The 18,375-nt window shown below is 34.4% G+C and overlaps 1 protein-coding gene across 4 annotated transcripts in view; it reads right to left on the reverse strand.

Moving 5' to 3' along the window:
- Window positions 1–382: 382 nt before the first annotated feature.
- Window positions 383–18,375, reverse strand: part of STAM (signal transducing adaptor molecule) — a 32,828-nt gene continuing 14,835 nt past the window's right edge. For 2 of the 4 annotated variants that reach the window (XM_071735122.1, XM_071735123.1), the window contains exons 3-14: window positions 16,026–16,101; window positions 15,842–15,937; window positions 15,522–15,668; window positions 15,160–15,250; window positions 13,485–13,677; window positions 13,064–13,158; window positions 12,015–12,103; window positions 10,264–10,351; window positions 8,935–8,989; window positions 8,445–8,598; window positions 6,620–6,795; window positions 383–5,541 (exon numbers count right to left, since the gene is read on the reverse strand). In XM_071735122.1, coding sequence (XP_071591223.1) covers window positions 5,292–5,541; window positions 6,620–6,795; window positions 8,445–8,598; window positions 8,935–8,989; window positions 10,264–10,351; window positions 12,015–12,103; window positions 13,064–13,158; window positions 13,485–13,677; window positions 15,160–15,250; window positions 15,522–15,668; window positions 15,842–15,937; window positions 16,026–16,101 — 1,510 coding nt within the window. In that variant the 3' untranslated portion in view covers window positions 383–5,291. The remainder of the gene's footprint in view (window positions 5,542–6,619; window positions 6,796–8,444; window positions 8,599–8,934; window positions 8,990–10,263; window positions 10,352–12,014; window positions 12,104–13,063; window positions 13,159–13,484; window positions 13,678–15,159; window positions 15,251–15,521; window positions 15,669–15,841; window positions 15,938–16,025; window positions 16,102–18,375) is intronic. The other 2 variants (XM_071735124.1, XM_071735125.1) reach the window with 2 other exon arrangements.

Here is an 18,375-nt window from a genome sequence, read left to right on the forward strand (position 1 = left end):
ATAGACACATTAGGTTGTACAGATAGTTTTTTTCATTTGTTCTTTACCACCCTATTAAATTATTCATGTTCTATTTCTTACCAGAAGAAACAGGAGACTCAGTATACTTGATATAAAAAGTGCCATGTGTTGTTGGATTTTACCTGAAGTTAATGACAGATAAAAACCTTTAAAAGTAAAAACAGAATCTACATGTAAGCATCATACAAACCCTAACAACTCAAAACAACCAAAAGCTCACCTCCATCCACCATGAAATCAGAAAATTTGAGCTAAGTACTTCTATCAGACCTTGCATACTGCATCTCCAAGTCCTTCCAGTAAAGAAAATCCTTTTCTGATAATTCTTCCACAAATGTTATAAATTGACTTTGCAACATAATGAACTAAATACTCCAACTTTAATATTTTGCATCCATACCAAAAACAACAGTTTTTACAAATAGTGTTATTTACTAAAACAATTCTTGTACAACAGTGCAGTATATCTAAATATATACATATGCCAACATCAAAGGGAGCATGAAAACAAACAAAACCAAAAAATGCACTTTGCTACTGTGTACACTTTATTAAAACCAAAGCAGACTGCAGCAGGCCTCTTTTCTTTTTCATGACAAAGACAAAAATAATTTGGATTTCCAGAAGCACATGCAGGATAGAAGAACAGAAAAAATTCTACCACCTTCTTGCCAAGGTAGCAGCATGAAAAGTGAAGTTTAGATCTGCAATTTTACATAGTAGCAAATGGAATGTTTTTAAACACTAATTTAAGAAACAAGGCTTCAAAAATGTACATAGTCTTTCTTACACATTGAAGCAAAAAGTTCAAATGTCAAGGCCTTCCTATGTTTTCCTAAGGTGTTGGATAGTGTACACATGAAGGTCAATATTCTTCATTGCAGCTGAAAATGAAAAAGGAATATCTGTAGTATGGAGTTGGTCAGCTCTACTGAAATTGAATAACAGAGTAAAAAATGATTCTGCCTGCTCTTAGCAATGGAGGGTTTTGTAGCAATGGAGGTTTTTGTAACTTTGACTTTATCTTTTCTTCAAAAACTCTCCTCCCAGTTTCTAACTGAAAAAAATATGCTCCCTTGTTCTTCAAAACAGATACATGGATTCCTTCTCCAAAGGAAGCTGCAGCTATGTAATTCAAAGTGCTGTTGCAGCTGCTGTAATTAGAGACGTTCTTTTTCATTCTGTCTGTGAAACCCAGCAGACAAGGAATAAGACCTTTACATGTAAAGACTACACAGATATATTTGAAATACGAGTAACAAATAAGGTGATATTAGAGAATATACTAAAAAAAAAAAAAAGAAAAAAAAAAAAAAGGAGAATGAGGTATTAAGCAGTTCTCCACTGTAAATCTGATGTTCCTGCCATCTAGATGAAATCAGAGAACTATAATAGCAGCCTAGACTTGATCATCGAAATATGTACATGTTATTAAAATTAAATTTATCTCCTTTGTTACATCTAAGCATCTCCAATCTGGCAGAATTCTCTGAAGTTCTGGTTGCTCAAATTCATTTCAGTTCTTCCCACCTCAGTTAGTAACTGTAGTTACTGACTGTAACTGGTGTAGTAACTGTACCATGAGAGAAATATGCTGCACCTGTTGAGAAGCATTGAGGAATTCTTATATTTTGTTCCATTTTACTGCTGTTTTACTGCTGTCCATGTGTGTTCTTTGTCCAATGACATTACACACACATCTTTCTGGGTACCAGTTACTTAAAAGAGAAAAGAGGTGGGTAAACATGTTGCAACTGTTACTGCAACTGCACACTGTGGAAAATACTGCCAGGACAGCAGTGTAGGAAATTGTAACACACTGCCTCAGTATTTTTCCTGGGATGCTTTACAGTAAATCTTGACATCATTACTATGGCCACATAAATTGAGATGATACACATGGGTAAACTAGCTTTGCTTAGGGAAGTAAAATGCACAGAAGGCACTTTCCAGGGTACGTTCCAGTTCATAATAAACAAGCCACTAAAATACCCCTTATGGAGTCAATTATTAACATTTTTGTATTCCTCAGTGAAAGGGTTAAATAACAAAGATTTATACAAAATATTATTAAAACACATTAGCCTTTCATTGACAATTTCCATGTAAAGAAAAAAGATTTTCCAAAATTAGGTCTTCTATTGGAACATGAATAACTAATCATTTGCTGGGATTCTTAACTTGCAACAAGGTTATCTTCCTGACACTTCCTTTATTTGTGAAAAAGCTTTTCCATACAGTAGCTGTACATGGACTTTTCCCTTTTTGCCCATATTCAGTGTTCAATACCACAGCAAGACAGAACATCTGTGAACTTGGGAAAAAAATGCATAAAGAATCTCAGAATAAAGAAAAGCCCCAGCAATAGCATCTCCACATTCATGATATTAAACCAGCTAAGAGGAAGTGAACTGAAATATAACTGCTAAATTATCAGTTAGGGAGGACATGAGGGGATGAGTGAAGGTATTAGTGCAATGACAGCATCTAGCAAGGCAGGAGGAGGCATCACTTTAGAGTATTTAGTATATGAGACACAACCAAAGGAGAAGATGAAATAATCTTTTCTGGCAAATGAGAACAATAAACATGAAGTAATGGAGATCCAAATTCAATTTAATTGTATCTGAAACAGAAAATGTAGGAGGCAGTAGGAACACTAAGATTCTGAACTTTAAAATCTAGTGATCTCCCACACTGACTATGGACAATGAAAACTGATTCTAAGTCAACTAAAATTCACAATTTGTTACCAGAAAATCTTAGTGCAGTGACTCTAATAAAGGCATGAAAGAAAATAAAAAGTGTCCATCTTTTTTTCAGAACTTCCGTTGTCTTGAACTTATAGTGGCATTGCATTTTAGAAGGTGGTTTTGGTCACAATGAACATACATGAAAGATGTGTAGTTTTCCTAAAGATGGATAAATGACCAAAATAAGTAAGTTGGAAAGTAGAAAAACTGAAGATAAACATAAGTTTTCAGTGTTCAAAGAAGAAATCAGGAATGAACATTTCTGTGTGTTAAGGAAAGATGACTTAAAAATTTTAAAAACAAGACAACTAAGTAACAAAAAGCATTTTTGCTGAGTCATTTCTGTACAGAAGCTCCATAGGACCTTCTTAGGGAACACATGACCTAACATGTGGGAACCCAAGAATACAAACAGTCAATGTCAGCTGGATTATTTTGATGTTTCAAGCCCCTACCTGAATCCAGGCTGGAAAACCATGGAGTAAGACTTTTTTGTGTGTGCAGAAATATTACATGCCCTTTCTAAAGAAAAGCACCCCTTTAATCTATTAAAAATTAGCTATGACAATATCTTGGATTTTTTCTTTTTTCTTTTTTTTTTTTTTTTTTTTAGTATGTCCATTAAACTTTCACAGACATTTGTGATGATGCCAAGATTTAATGGCAGTTTGTGAGGGTGCTTAAAAATTCTGGAGAAAAAAAAAAATAATGTGAAAATACTAGTATCAAAACAGCCAGCTGGCTAGAACACCCTCAAACTAGAACACATCAGCTACAGACATATTTTGTAACCACCCCAGCTTTCAACTATGCAAAGCAGTCATCTGAAATCATTAACAGGCAAAATACCAGTGACTATTAAACAGTGAAACAAAGGCATGTTAGGTAATTGTGAACAGACACAGCAGTGTATGGGATGAAGTCAGCATACAAAATAATGTACAATTGCAACACTTAATTCCAGAAGGATCACATTAAAATATAGTGCACAAAAGCAAACTAATTCTGACACAGACACTAACAAGACTGAAAACCCAGATCTGATGTTGAAGTCATCTAGTATTGCTCCAATTGGAATCAGAGTCGATGGAAAAGTGGAAACCAAGATGCATTAATAGAATGAACATGAATGCAAACTGACAACAGTCTTTGTAAAACAAACTCTATCAGGCATATCTAAAAATGCTGCCTTCCCTCACCATCTTATTTTACAGCACCTCAGCTGTGGGAAGAAAATACCATCCCTTAAAGAGCCACCTGGCTAAGTTACTGAGAAATCCAAGGATTTATAAAGGCCAATGTATGTTTCTGCAGATGAGAATTCAAAGTAACCTGAAAGTCAATGGAAATAAGATGCTTCACAAGCTATTCACACTACAGAAGGGCTGTTCATCTCAAATGGTACAACTGGAAACTGAAACAGATGTTTAAGGCAAAAGTGTTTGTGTAAGAACAGTAAACAGAACAAATAGCTAAGCAAGGCCACAAGAGATAAAATAAAGCCTGAAGGCTTGTTCAGCAAAGTGATTTAAATGTCCATAATTCTCCATGTTCTAATTAAGAAGACTAAAGAATAAAGTAGTGTTACTCATGTGTGTTCCAGTTGAATACTCCATCATTTCTCCTCCAACTTACTCCTCTGTCTTTGGTGTAATCTCTACCAATAAACATAAAATACAGTTGTGGTTCTCATTGTAAAAAAACAACTTGGAAAAAATAAATTACATGCTTGTCATGATAAAATGCAAGATCCTGATCTGTTGCATGGTCCCATGATATGTATAGCAGCCTGTGAACAGTAGTTTAAATTATTAATTATATCTGAAGCAGAATCATAATTTGCTGTTATCCCCTCAAATCCCTTCCCAGTTAACTAGTTTACTTTGGTAGATAAGCAATCTAATAGTCATGATATACTTGTGTTCAGTTCAAGAAGTAATAAATCCTAGACTCAGGTTAAGTTTGTAAATTTGTATATAGACCTTAGCTTGTAAGTGTAGCCACGATATGCAGAATTACTGTTTTTCCTGCACTGGAAAAAGACACCACATCTGCCATAAAATGAGACAAAACTATTAAACCTGGTTGTCAGTTCATGATCAAAACAAAATAAAGTAAATTATTTTTAAACATTGTGTTAAATATATTCACATGATCACCATAGCTATACGAAATGGCCACTACTGCAATCACACACTATATGTACATAACGTATATGCCACAACAGTTTGTAAGTGTTGAGTTTTCACAGACTAGCCAATTTTACCAGACATAAATAATCTTGTACCAATTTTTAGGCATTTTAAAGGGAATTAAATGTCCTAAATACATACGTTCCTCTGCAAAATTAAAAAAAAAAATCCTAAAAAGTCAGTGCAAATTGAACTTGTTCACCAAGATAGATTCTTGTTAAGCTGAGGATAAACAAAGTTTAAGAGATTAAAGGAAGAAACGCATAGAACTGCCAACTGCCTTTAGCAGAGGTTAAAGAAGACTGGGAATCAGAAGTCCTGGACCCTATAGCAGAGCCTTCTGTGAGTAACTATGTTGTGGTTGTTGAGGTGGTGGAGGCTGTGGCTGTTGTGGAGGTGCTTGCTGACTGCCTGCTGTCTGTGGCAGAGGTGTGGATGGTAAGTTATAGTTTGGCACCTGGGACATATTAGTTCCAGCATTCTGATAAGCAGCAACATCAACAGTAGCAGGTGGTGGACTATACACTGCAGCCTGGTTTGAGTAAGTATTTCCAGCAACAGAGCCAACCATCGCACTGAAAAAAAAAATTGGGGAAAAAAAAAAAAGCTGAATTTATAATTTACCAACAGATCAGCAACACTTTACTGCTTCTTCAGCTGTTTTATATATACATACATACACAAACATCTCCTAACTCTGGACACCTTGCATATTTACAACTATGGCAAATGAATATTCTGACTAAAACTCAAACACATTCCTCAGATTTAAATACACCTAACACACTTCCCATGGATTTAAAACTAGACTGCAAATCTATACTTTGTTCTATTTTGATGTGTAACATGAAATGCCATCTATCTTCCATTCTGCTCACAAATAGGTGAAGTATGCAGAATACTTTATCAATATCACTTTATCAATATCAATAGACTCCAAATAAGTAACTCTTGGGGACAGAGATTAACAAATACTTCAATAACTGAAGTCGTATGTCTCTCCCAACTTTATAAAATGAAACCATTTTATAGAGGAAAAAAACCTGCCCTCATCTTTCCCTGGGGTCAATTCAAAACATTTTCACATAGAGGTAGCTTAGCCAAAGCAGAAAGCCACTGGTAGCTGCTTTTTATCAGGAAGCTGTATACGTTTAACTGTTCATATCCCATTCACTTCTTCTGCAAAATAAGTGGAATTCTCCCCATGCTTCCACAGTAAAATATGTGGAAAGAAACATACAATCTACACTGTCTCAGAATCTATGCAAAGCCAGCCAGAGCAGAAAATAATCTTCATCAGTAAATTATCGGAAGTGGTCATTAAGTTATCTAAAATTAAAAATTAATCAGTCACATCTATTTAATGTTGTCTAATTTTTCTTTTCTAAAAATCTGTATTGAAATTATGCATTTCTTATATAAAGCATTAAAAACTAGAGAAAATTATAAAAACAACAGAGAAGTTTGAAGTTTGCCAGGGATTTTTATCAAATAAACAACATCAATAAAAAACACTGGAAATATCTGTAGTGAAGTATCTTTCTGTCATGCTTAAAATTATAGTTCTGTAAGGAAAAAAAAATCTCCTTTAACTATTATTTTTTATGTTTAAATAGCTTTAAACTGGAATAGGAAAATCAAATTTTAAATTACTTTGTGTATGATGTCTGTGCAGGCTGACCAGGCAGTACTGAGCTGGCAGATGGAGTAACTGTGCCTTGGCTGAGAGAAGAGAGTTGTTCAGGAGGGAGATTATAGCCTTGAACATGGCCCATCTGTGTACTCCCTGCCACCAAATATGTGTTACTTTGAGGTTGCCCTGGATAAACCTAGAAAGTTAAATAAAGGCATATTAAAAATAAAATACAAGAAAATCCGGTATTAAATATTTGAAATTAGAACTTACAGAAGTCTCTCAAACCTTTTATTACTGATATTTTAATAGAAAACAACTTATTGTCTCCTATTAGGTGTTGCAGAATGAAAAAAATACCAGATTTTCGAAAGACACTATTTACATTTCTAATGTCAGACTCCAGTACTAAAAAGGTCACATAGTGTACTGGGAAAATTGTATTCCAAATTTTATTTTAATGGCTATAAATTATACTAATTAAGAGCTTCTACTTTTGAATGAAAATACTGAAGGATTAAAATCATGTAATAAATAGCAGCCTAAAGCAGAAAATTTTTTGATACCCAGATAGCTTTCACTAAGTAGTCACTAAAATTCATGTCTTTTCATGTAACCGTTCAGACTGCCATTGTAAAATTACTTGAGTGGAGCAGAAGGCAAAAAGAGATCTTAAAGAATTTCAATTGAAAATAAATTTGTGTTCTGTAACTAACTAGAGAAAAAGCTTCTTAATAGATGTGTTAAGCGTTTTCTAAATCACAACTAAATTTCTAAACTCTCTGCTTTTGTTTTGAATCTTTGGCTTAGCACAAAGAATGAGAAGGAATTACCATGTCTCTCACACAATTGAATTAATCTAAACTTACAACATACAGCTCTCCTATCTTAAGATACATGAATGTCAGATTATATATTCATAAAAGGTTTATCCATATTGCTCACGAATTTTAGAAGGCAGGAAAAGCATGAGATTTCCTAACTTTTCACAACTTTATACTGGTTCATCTTGACCACTAAATTCAGTTTTTCCCTTTAACAATCCCCAGACACATGCCCATTTATTGAACACTCAAATTATTGCATAGGCTCACAATATGATTGCTTATCACATATGAACAGAAGACAGTGTTCCTCTATAATATAATGCATTCTCTTCTTTTAGCTTCCTACAAATATGTATTTTCTTTCAGTTTCTTTTAAAACTAAATCCATTTCAATGTTTATATAATACTGCAGAGGTATTGAGTTGGCTTGAATTTTTTTTTTACTCAGTCAAAAAAAACTTCCATTGGTATTTCAAAAAAGGAAATCAAAAGGATTGATTTTAGGATGGGGAATGCATAGTTTTAAGCAGAAATTGTACTCCTTTGGTTCTTTATTTTCTTAGACCCATTACACAAGAGACTGGCATCTTTAGTTTTTAATTTTATGTGCCAGTCAATAAAAGATGGGTTTTTCCTTGTTCAAAAACCAATTGAGCAGAAAAGACCTAGAAGTGTTACAACTTGAAAAAGGAGCATATTCAAAGTTCTCATCTGATCACAAACTTTTTGTTTTTTACATACTGTGTTGCAAGAAAACACTGGTCTTGAGAGTTTTTATCTGAGGCAGAAAGATTATTTTAACCCAGCATTAAGGTAAGAGAGATCATAAAAAAACCCTTATTGGCATATATTTATTTAAGCCATCTAGAAAAGTATAATGTAAAAAAAATATATGAGCAAGTTTTGTGAATAATTTAGCTCATCTGGAGAACTGTTTATCATTAATAATATTTAAGAAATCAACATAGCTCAGTATGTACTTGATAATGTCAATGGCCATTAAAAGTTACATACATACCTGAGAGCCAGAAACACCAGATGACTGCATATAGTACTGTTGGTTTTGTAGTTTTGCATACATGGAATACATTGGGTCTTCATTCATCAGTTTGTTATACAAAGAAAGAGCCTCCATTGCTTTAACATTGAGCTCTGAAAGTTCTGAATGCTTCCTAGAAAATATATTTTACAGATTATTCTACAGTTTAGATAACTTCAGAACAGAACAGACAATACAGGAAAATTTTCATGAGGTGTAATAAGAGACATGCTTGTACTGCCTATGAAGCAATGCCTGACAAGTGCCATAACATCAAATGATACAATGCTATAAAATACTATGTAACTAGGAAAAAAAAACCTTCAGGCCTCCACCAAGATGAGAAGCTACTAATAAATACACCTATTTTATTTGCCAATATGCCCAAATATTATTAAGATATCATTAACTAATAACAGAGGTCTATTAAAGGACAAATTTAATTTGAGTCCAAACACGTGTACCTTACCTGTCTATATCTTCCAACTTTTCATCTATGAGAGGTCCCATCTGGTGGCACATTGCTAGAATAGAAAGACAATAAAACACAGAGTAATAAACCTCTCCATACTGCAAGTCAGAAAGGAGCTTTCTCAAAAATTATCAGATTGCAATGTGTAGATGCTAACCCATTGTTTTTTTTAAATCCTTCCTATAATCTGTATGCCAAAAAATTTACAGTAATAGAGGCAGTGTCATGAACAATTTAAGAATAAAATACAGCAGAATCTTTCAGTAGTGGTACCTAAATATGAGATTTTAAAAAGAAAATAAAGACAGTGAAACATAACACAACATCCAGGGAGTGCAAAACTAAAACTATTTTGCACAAAAGAGTTCAAGTAAATCTGAAGGGTGATCTCTTCTTCAGGGAGGGCAGAAACTCTGGGAAAAGATGTAAAACCTGGTGTAAATTCTGACTATTTTTATGTATAACACGAGGTGTGGTAAGAGGCATTAGAAGGACTGCTTATATGTCTGCACTACTGCCAACCACAAACACTGAGCTCCTCAAAGTATTGGGATGAGCTCTCCAATTTAAAGACATCAGTGACTGGACATGTGGATGGAGGAAGAAAATAGTGGGTTTTTTCAAATGTTGATTAGCACCTGCCACCACTGGCAGGAACCCAAGATGCAACACATATCTATAAGACAATTCCCAGAAACTATACCTACCCAGCTACCCAAGACCTGAGTGTAGAGCAAATACAGTCTTGAATATGGCATTGTAGAACTATACACAGACAAGCATATGGCAAATGCTCTTGCAGATGGCTGAGGAGTTATCATCTGACTACACTACAGTTTTCAGATTACAGGAGTAGTTCCACAGTTTAATATAAAATTCAGCATCGTTCTAAGGATCTCACAACACATTTTGAAAGAAGATTCTACTGTAAAACCTCTACCTGGAGGTTGGTTGGCAAACATACCTTTAATTTCTTTGCCTCTGTCCTGACAATCCACTTAGACAACAGCCTCTATAACTACATGAGGCACTTAAGACATCCATGTTTCTTCCTACCCTCCTTCAGCTTTAGAAGAACTACAGTATGTGCAGACACATCCCTGATGTGCAGTTCCTAAAACAGGATTAATTTACAGGTCTTGCACTTCAGTCTCTTAGCACTGGGAAACAGGAACTGAGAAGATAATTACTGCTCAGGCCCCTTTTTCAGGCTCGGTTGTGGTGGGCACATTAAGCTGAATTATTTTTATAGTTCATATAGTTTATAATTGATATAGGTAATTGCTAGAGAGGAAAACAACAAGAAGCCCCATGAAACTTTCTTACCCTCAAGATGAAGCAATTCTGGGAGGTCTGGCTGGTCATCAGATGGATCTGCACTTTGTAACATCTGCAAGAGTTGATCCATTTTATCCTAGAACACAAATTGTGTAACTTAGGGCATACACGGGGAGAGGAAGAGTTAACAGTTTCCGGATAGTAAATTAAAGCAGCTATTTAAAGTAGGCATTTGGATCACTTGGGATTTGCAAATCATCTAGACTAACTTTAATAAAACACAAATCACACATAGAAATTCCTTCATAGAAATGAGGATGTTTGAACAATGAAAAGCCCAATGATAAAAATTATTAGTAGAAACAAGTGAAATGTCCAGAACAACCCTTTATTCCCAGAACTCATTCTAAGCCATATTTTCTGAGTAGTTTCTATTTTCCCTTTCTAGTTATTATATATGCAATACTACCACCTAGTGGGATTAGTGCAAAAGTTTTGACAGAATGCATAAAGAGTATTTTTTTTAAAAAGGGTACTTAAATCTAAGTTCACTGAAAACTATTCTGCATTTTCCAACGCCTATCAGCACATGAGCAATGTCATTATTAATACTGATGAAAGAGTTTCTTTAAAATTATGTGGGGAGGGATTATATAGCTGATTTCAGAATAAGCCATCCTTGATTAACCAGCTTAAGTGCAACCTATTTATAAAAATAGAAAAGGGTGTAAATTAAGAACCATAGACTCTTAAAAATATGTCTTGAGATCAACTGTACTGCTTGACCAAACATTATATGTAAATTATTAGAATTAACTTTTTAGCTGAGTGCTATCAAGGAAATAGCCTTTAACATGCCAGAGTTACATAGGTCGTATCAAAGCAAACACTAAACCCATGTTTTTTCCTCCTAAATCTCAGGAAAGGCAGAAGAAACTAAACAAACCACTTCCTTTAAAATTATACTATGATAATTTTCAGAACAAAACACTAACATATAAACTAGCAGGGAATAACAGAAAACAAAAGGTGGAAGGCACTTATAGGCAGGGCTGAGATAAGCTATTTGGGCACATTACAAACTTAGATCTGTTGGGAGGAAGAATATTTGAGGCAGGAGTTAAATAGGACTTCAGGAAGGCTGTAACTGATTTTTTCACTTCAAAAAGCAATGCCAGAACCCTAGTTGAGAAAGAAATGGAAGGTCATGAGAGAGAAAGCAATAAATTCTCAAAGGAACAGTTTTAAGACCCCTGGGAGAGAAATGAAAAAAAAAAGAAAATGGCAGGGAAAAGCATCTTGATCTGGGAGTTTCTGGGAACCCTGCAGAATCCCTGTGACGAGATTGCGCAAATCTCACAAACACATTACTGACAAAACAACAGAAAACTCAATTTGCAGAGGAGGAAAGAGACTTTTCAGACTGTGGGGAGATGATTATACTGGAAATAAATCTAAGCCAGCATTCAGGGTGGGTATCACTGAGATATCCTTAAGTACTTAAAGCAAAACTTGAAAGTAAATGCGTCAGTCCAACCAAGCTTCTAGTTTGGAGGTGAACAGCTGTACAATCCTGGAATAGGGCACTAAATGGAATAGTTTCCACATCCAGTTTCAGAAATTCTGAAGAACTTTGGGACACACAAATACATTAGAATACTGCAGATTATTAATTTTTTCCTTTCCCGTTCTCTTTTGATTATGTTCTCCTGATATTTCAGATTGTTCTTGAGGTACAGTATGAATGCATATATTTAAATGAACTGGCAGTTGAAAATCAATACTTGTATCACACTTACTTCATCAATATAAACTGGTTCAGGCTCAGGTTCTATTGTCTCTACTTGAACTTCATCACTGAACTGCACTGTTTTCTTCTCAGCTTTCACTGTAAGATAAACAGACAGATTTCATTTTATAAAATAGAAATAAACAAAACAATGACAAAAACATAATAGCACCTAGTATCTCATCTCAGTACTTTGCATTTGAAGCATCTACTGTGAAAATTAAAAAAAAAATAAATAAGAAAACGAAATAGGACTAGTGGGTCAGGTTTAAGAGAAAACTGGTAAAATCATTGGTGACAAACTGAAACCTTCTTTTGTCCAGAGCAAAGTATAGACTCAAAAGTTCCTAAATTGTGCTATTCCTTCTCCATCGAATAGTACCTGAAAAAAATCTCACTCCTCCTTACTGAAGGCCACAACAAAAAACTCTGCTGACCTGCTCATACCTTTGCTACACTTATCACAGGAGATTCTTCTTGCAACCCCATCAAATTTACAGAAATCAGTTCTAGCATCTTTAAACCTTGTCTAATATTTAACATTTTAATATAAATTTTTACAGTAGGTTAAGCTGATATAAATAGATACATGGTAACCAGTAGGTAGACAATGCTCCTCCTATTATGCACATGTACATATTCAAAGGCCTCATCTGGCCTGGGGCCTTTGGTTTTTCCTTGATGAGACATATACCACTGCAACCAGGCAAAAAGGCAATTTGGAAGGAAACTGCTGTTGCCTACATTTATCTAGGTGTCAATGGAGTTGTTAAATGAGTCTCAAGGAAGCTACTTGTTGAAGGAAGCTACTGTCAAAGTCAGCAGTAGACAGCAACATATTTTACAGCAGATATCCGTTCGGACAACCTTGATCTGTCACACACAGATATGACTGCTGCTTTTGAGAACACAGCAAAGGCTCCTCAGGGTCACTCTGAGAATCACAATAACTTGTAACTGAACTCCATCATAGGGAAAGGAAATTTAAAAAGTACAACACAGAAAAGTACCCCTTGTGTCATGGCAAGGCTTAACACGTACAAAAAAATAGTTACTTACTCATTTCTGGCTCAGCAGAAAGATCAGCTGTTACAAAATTAGATGGAAACAATCCTATACCCTGATGAGTTTCACCTTTCCACCAATTTGGATCACTAAAGATAAAAAAATAATTTAAAAACCCATACATTAAAAAAAACATCCTCACATGGAATTTTCTTAAGAATTGCACTTTACAAGGCCTTTCTACTACTTGTACAAAAATACAATTTCTATATAGGCAGAAATCTTTAAACAAGAATCTTTATGCAATTACCTTTGTATGTAAAAAATCTAGGAGATAACTAAATAAAGTGTTTACTATGTAAATATATCTTATTGCAACTGTATTCCAATAGATGAGTCTGCATAGAAGATACAATTATTCTCAATTTATTTTTACTTTGTAATATACTTCTAGTAGGCATTCTCTATAAATTACCTGTCATCAAGAATAGTTATAAGTTCTCCAGCTTTAAAAGTTAATTCGTTGTCTTCAGCAGCCTCAAAATCATAGATTGCACGAACCTTTCGGCCCTCATGTTTGGGATTTGTTAAAAGGCTTGAGGTGCTTGGATACAAACTGGAAAGTGTTGTTTGCTGTTGCCTTTGTTCTTTTAGCGACAGTTCAATAGCTACAAAAGAAGAGTTACTCACATGTCATTTCCTTACAAAAATGGGTTGAAACATACAAAATTTAACAGTGTAAAAACTTTTAGAATAATTCCAGTCCTGCTATGTCATGATCAACTTCTGCCTTTCACCTAGAAATAATGGTAAAAACCAAAAAGATGCTTTATTACCAGAGAGCACAATTCTGCCTATAGATTTACTGAGACTTTCAGTATGGACAGAATGAATAAATAGCACCTAAACACAAATGAAGTGAACTTCACATAAGTAATTTTTATTTTTATATTATTGTTATTAACTTTAACTGATGTCAAGTATTCTTATTGGCATAGACAAGATGTTCAACTTCTCAAGATGTCTTGAAACATTAAAGAAATTCAGCTATTCAGGTACACATTGTTTCTTTGTGATATCAGAGGTCATTGGTCCAAATTAATAGAAACAGAGAATCACACAGATTGGTTGAGGTTGGAAGGCATCTCTGGAGGTCATTTTGTCCAATTCCCTGCTCAAGCAGAGCTACCTCCCCGGGGCCCATGTCCAGCTTTTGATTATCTACAAGAACAGAGACTCCACAACCTCTCTGACTCCTTTGGTGGGTGCACTGTTGAAGAAACCATTAGTAATGTATACGGATGGGCTAATGGTGATTTAAGTAAATCAACAGTATATTAGATAACAGCTAAACAAAAAAAACAACTTTTTGTCTAAGGTGAGAAGCTGCAAACATCCACCAACTACAATCTCAAGAACTTAACTCATACACTGTTACAACATTAAGCCCAAAGCTTTGCTACACACAAGGGCTAACACTTGAGGTCTACACAAAAGAAGTTCAACATCAAAAAAAGGTATCTAGATGACGAAGATCAAACTACTCTAAAAATAACTCTACACACACTTCTGGTGTAGGATCAGTGCACAACCTTTAATTATACCTTAGTACTACAGAATATCAAAAGAAACAATCCTAGTTTTATTTACTGGGACCACAGGGAGGCATTTACCAGCCACTTACTTCAAAGTCTTAAAGTATACTACAGAAGATCTATTCAAAGGAATAAAAGTTTAAACTTACACCCAAAATACTGAATACAACCTTGTGTATAATCCTTATTTTGTCCTTCCATCAAAAGTTTAACTTGCAAATGAATGTGCTTCATTTGCCCCAGGGACAGGGAAAATTCAAGTGCAGAACATTTCCATGGTGGAGCACGTCATTAATATGAGATTTTTGCATATATTTTACTCTGTTGTTGCAGCTTGGCAAGGGAGAAAAGTACAAACCAGGAACATTTCATATTTTTTTACCCATAGAGTAATTTTAATCTCTGCCTCTCCAGGAAGGGTACAAAAAGGAACAGAAATCAAAACTATAATCCATAAATTTACTATTAACATAGAGGAATGAAGCAAAATATTTGTTTCCACTTTATTAGATATTTACCAATATATTCATCACATCAGCAAGTTAATGCACTCACCTTTAGCTAAATCTTCCTCTTCCTTTTTGTTGGCTACTGTACCAGGATCTTTGGCAACTAGAGCCGGACTTGCTTTTGCCTGTTCAGCAGCCTAGCCAAAAGTAAAAGATGAAAAAATGCATTTTAAAAAACCTGACAATGCACTGAGTTCATCATTTTTATTTGTATTTACCTGCTATCTAAAAATCTAAAGTAAACCAGAGCATTACATAATTCAAAGGAGTGTTTTATTAGGACTAGAGAGATTTCATTTTTTTTGCCAAAACCATTACCAAATTCAAGACTACAAACTGCAAAATACAGAACTGAGAATAAAAAGAATCTGTGATATCCTTTAAGAAAAATCCCAAAATTTAACATACCTGTGAACCAATAGCTGGGAAAGTAACTCCTTGCTCCTTAAGATTTTTTATCATAGCAGATATTAAACTAAGCTGTGGATCATTCTTGAATTCATCAGTCCATTCCACCATAAGGGCCTTCAGCTTCTCACAGACTTTTGGATGACCCTGCAAGCACAGTAGAAACCAGTTAAATAATGTAGGAATCTGATCTTAATCCCTTAAATTCAAGTAATTTCATGTTACTGAAAATATAAACTATCTAGACAATTTCTAGATTTAACTTTTCTCTGTCTGCTTTGACTTTTCTATGAATTGTATAAATCAAAGTCATGCATTACCTTATTCAACACATTGCTTACTTCACTGGCAAAATCTCTTGAGCAGACTTCTAAATGAAAGATTTTACCACAGTTCGATACACATGCTCCTAAAAGCTAAAGAAAGAAAGATTAAAATGCAGAGAAGGTTTTTTTGCACTATAACTATTCAGAAATGAAAAGCACTACATTGAAAAGAACCTACTGTTAATGCTTGCATAGCAACATGAGGATCTTTATGGTTTACTCTCTTCATAATAGAACGGAGACAGTCCTTAGGCCTAAAAAAACAAGACAGATTTTGAAAAATTGAATAGAATGAACATTTCCTCCTGTACACATGACAAGGTATGACAATGTTAACAGACAGCAAGCTCTCCTTAACATTGCCTGTGAATTATTTAGCAGCTTGTAAGTACAACATTGAAAAAAAAAATTAACAGTTGTAGCCATTTCTATCTGTAGGATTGCTTATTAAAACCTCTTACAGTTACATTACTTTTTGTAGTTAGTGAGAATTACTGTTAACACTCCAGAAGGCATAAAATCCCTTGCAATTAAGAGAACTGCAATTCTCTGTAGTCCATGCACCTACTTCTCTGTACTCCATACACACAGCTAAGAACATCTGCTTGCATAACAGTAACCAGCACCCTTCCTACCACCTTTTTTAATTGCCACCACTACATTCTTCAGAGTCTTTTTTAATCCACAGAATAACATTTATAAAGAAAATATGCAATGAGAAAATAAGTGCTAAAAAACCTGTTAGTCACTCTACATCAAATTTTCAAATCAATAAAAATAGAATTCAATGTTGTCATAGACAGAAATATTGTAAACAGGATATTTAAGAAAGATTTTGAATGGGAGCTTCAGACATAGTTTAGTATAGTAAAATCTGTGTGACTTTCTGCTACTTTGTTCTGTCTTTAAAGATAGTGGAAAGCTAAGCAAGGCTGGGGTAGGAATCATCATGGGCATATAATCTGTGAACAGCCCTGAAAAAATAAGCCTGAAAGAGAGTAGGCAGGACAGGAAGAAAACAGAGGGCAAATTCAAACTAAGAGATTTTATTAATTTCTGCAGTATTTATAGTAGCTTTTTTTTTTGGAAACAAAATTATTTTTCCTATTATTTTTCTATTGAGCTGATACTCAAGAACTAACATTATGTTACACCACTGCTCAGCTATACTATATTTGGCAGTGTCTGTATTTTACAGAAATGTCCCGTTCATATTTAGTAGTACTAATTATAGAAAATGCTGTCACACAGCAAGACAACATATTGCTTGTTGTATACCATCATATCACCAATTATTCCAAATGAGGGCCATAAGGCAAGTGCTGCCTGTTACTTATTAATTACGCAGGAGTTCTCATTGAGAAATTTAATAGAGAAAGTCTACATGCTAAAATATTCAGAAATTATTGCCTTTTTTAAGCATTACTGTATGAGTAGGCCTTTCAATGTAATTTGAGCACAAACACCAAAAAAGTGTGTCCATTAATTGTTAAACCAAATTGTTAAAACTACCTACAAAGGTAGGATGTATGACAAAGACCTCAGCAATTCAGGAACAAGACCCATTAGCCTGAGATTTTTTTCATTAAGGAATCCAAAGTCATACTAAAAACGACTAAAGTAATGAGAAAGCCTCAAAACCAAATATTCTTCCACATGTGCCAGTACAACTTATAAAAGGTAAAAAAAAAACAAGAAAAAAAAAGTAATTAAGAAAAATGCCTTAAAGTAATCTATTTGTGAATATATTGAAGAAAAACTATTCATATTGCAGTTATTTTTTTAACATACTCAATATTTTTAATTTATTATATCTACACACACACAAAAAATCCACGTTCACCATAAGACTTCCTATTCTACACAGAACTGTAATCCTTATTTTTACTTCAGATGAATTCACCATAAAATTTAGTTTGTAAATTATAAGAACTACTATGCAGAAACCAGAGGGAAGGCATGCACCCTGCAAGAAGAGAATTCTACTTATTAGGCTGCAGTTCCACACAACGATTCTGCAATCAAAATTTCAGAGGCAGCACAGTGAGTGGGAATAACAGTAAGGTGAAAGTAGGTCATGGTACAACAGAAGCTATGGCATTATACACTCAGTTGGGTGAAAATAGGTCATGATACAATAGAAACTATGCTATTGTACACTCATATATCCAAGAAACATTCACAATAAATTTCACTTTTAGTTTTAGAAAGTAAAACATTTGATCACATTGTATGTAACAAAGACAAAATTAACAGCAACTGGAATCTACAATACTTCTCTGCATTCAACATTTCATATCTTTTCAGGAATTTAGTGTTAATTTACAGTCTAAAGCAACTGATTGTGGGGCTCAAGAGTACACAGGTGACACAGTTTTCCTCCCTGATCCTTTAGAAAGAAGCTAGTCCAAGACCTTCCCAGTCAACCTGACACAGACTAGGTAAAATGCTACTGAGATTGGGTAACTTGAGGGCAAATGGGTGGTGGAAATAGAATTTAGTTTGGAAGACTATCAAGTAAGCAATTT

The sequence above is a fragment of the Heliangelus exortis genome, chromosome 2, assembly GCF_036169615.1.
Source record: "Heliangelus exortis chromosome 2, bHelExo1.hap1, whole genome shotgun sequence".
Taxonomy (NCBI): Eukaryota; Metazoa; Chordata; class Aves; order Apodiformes; family Trochilidae; genus Heliangelus; species Heliangelus exortis.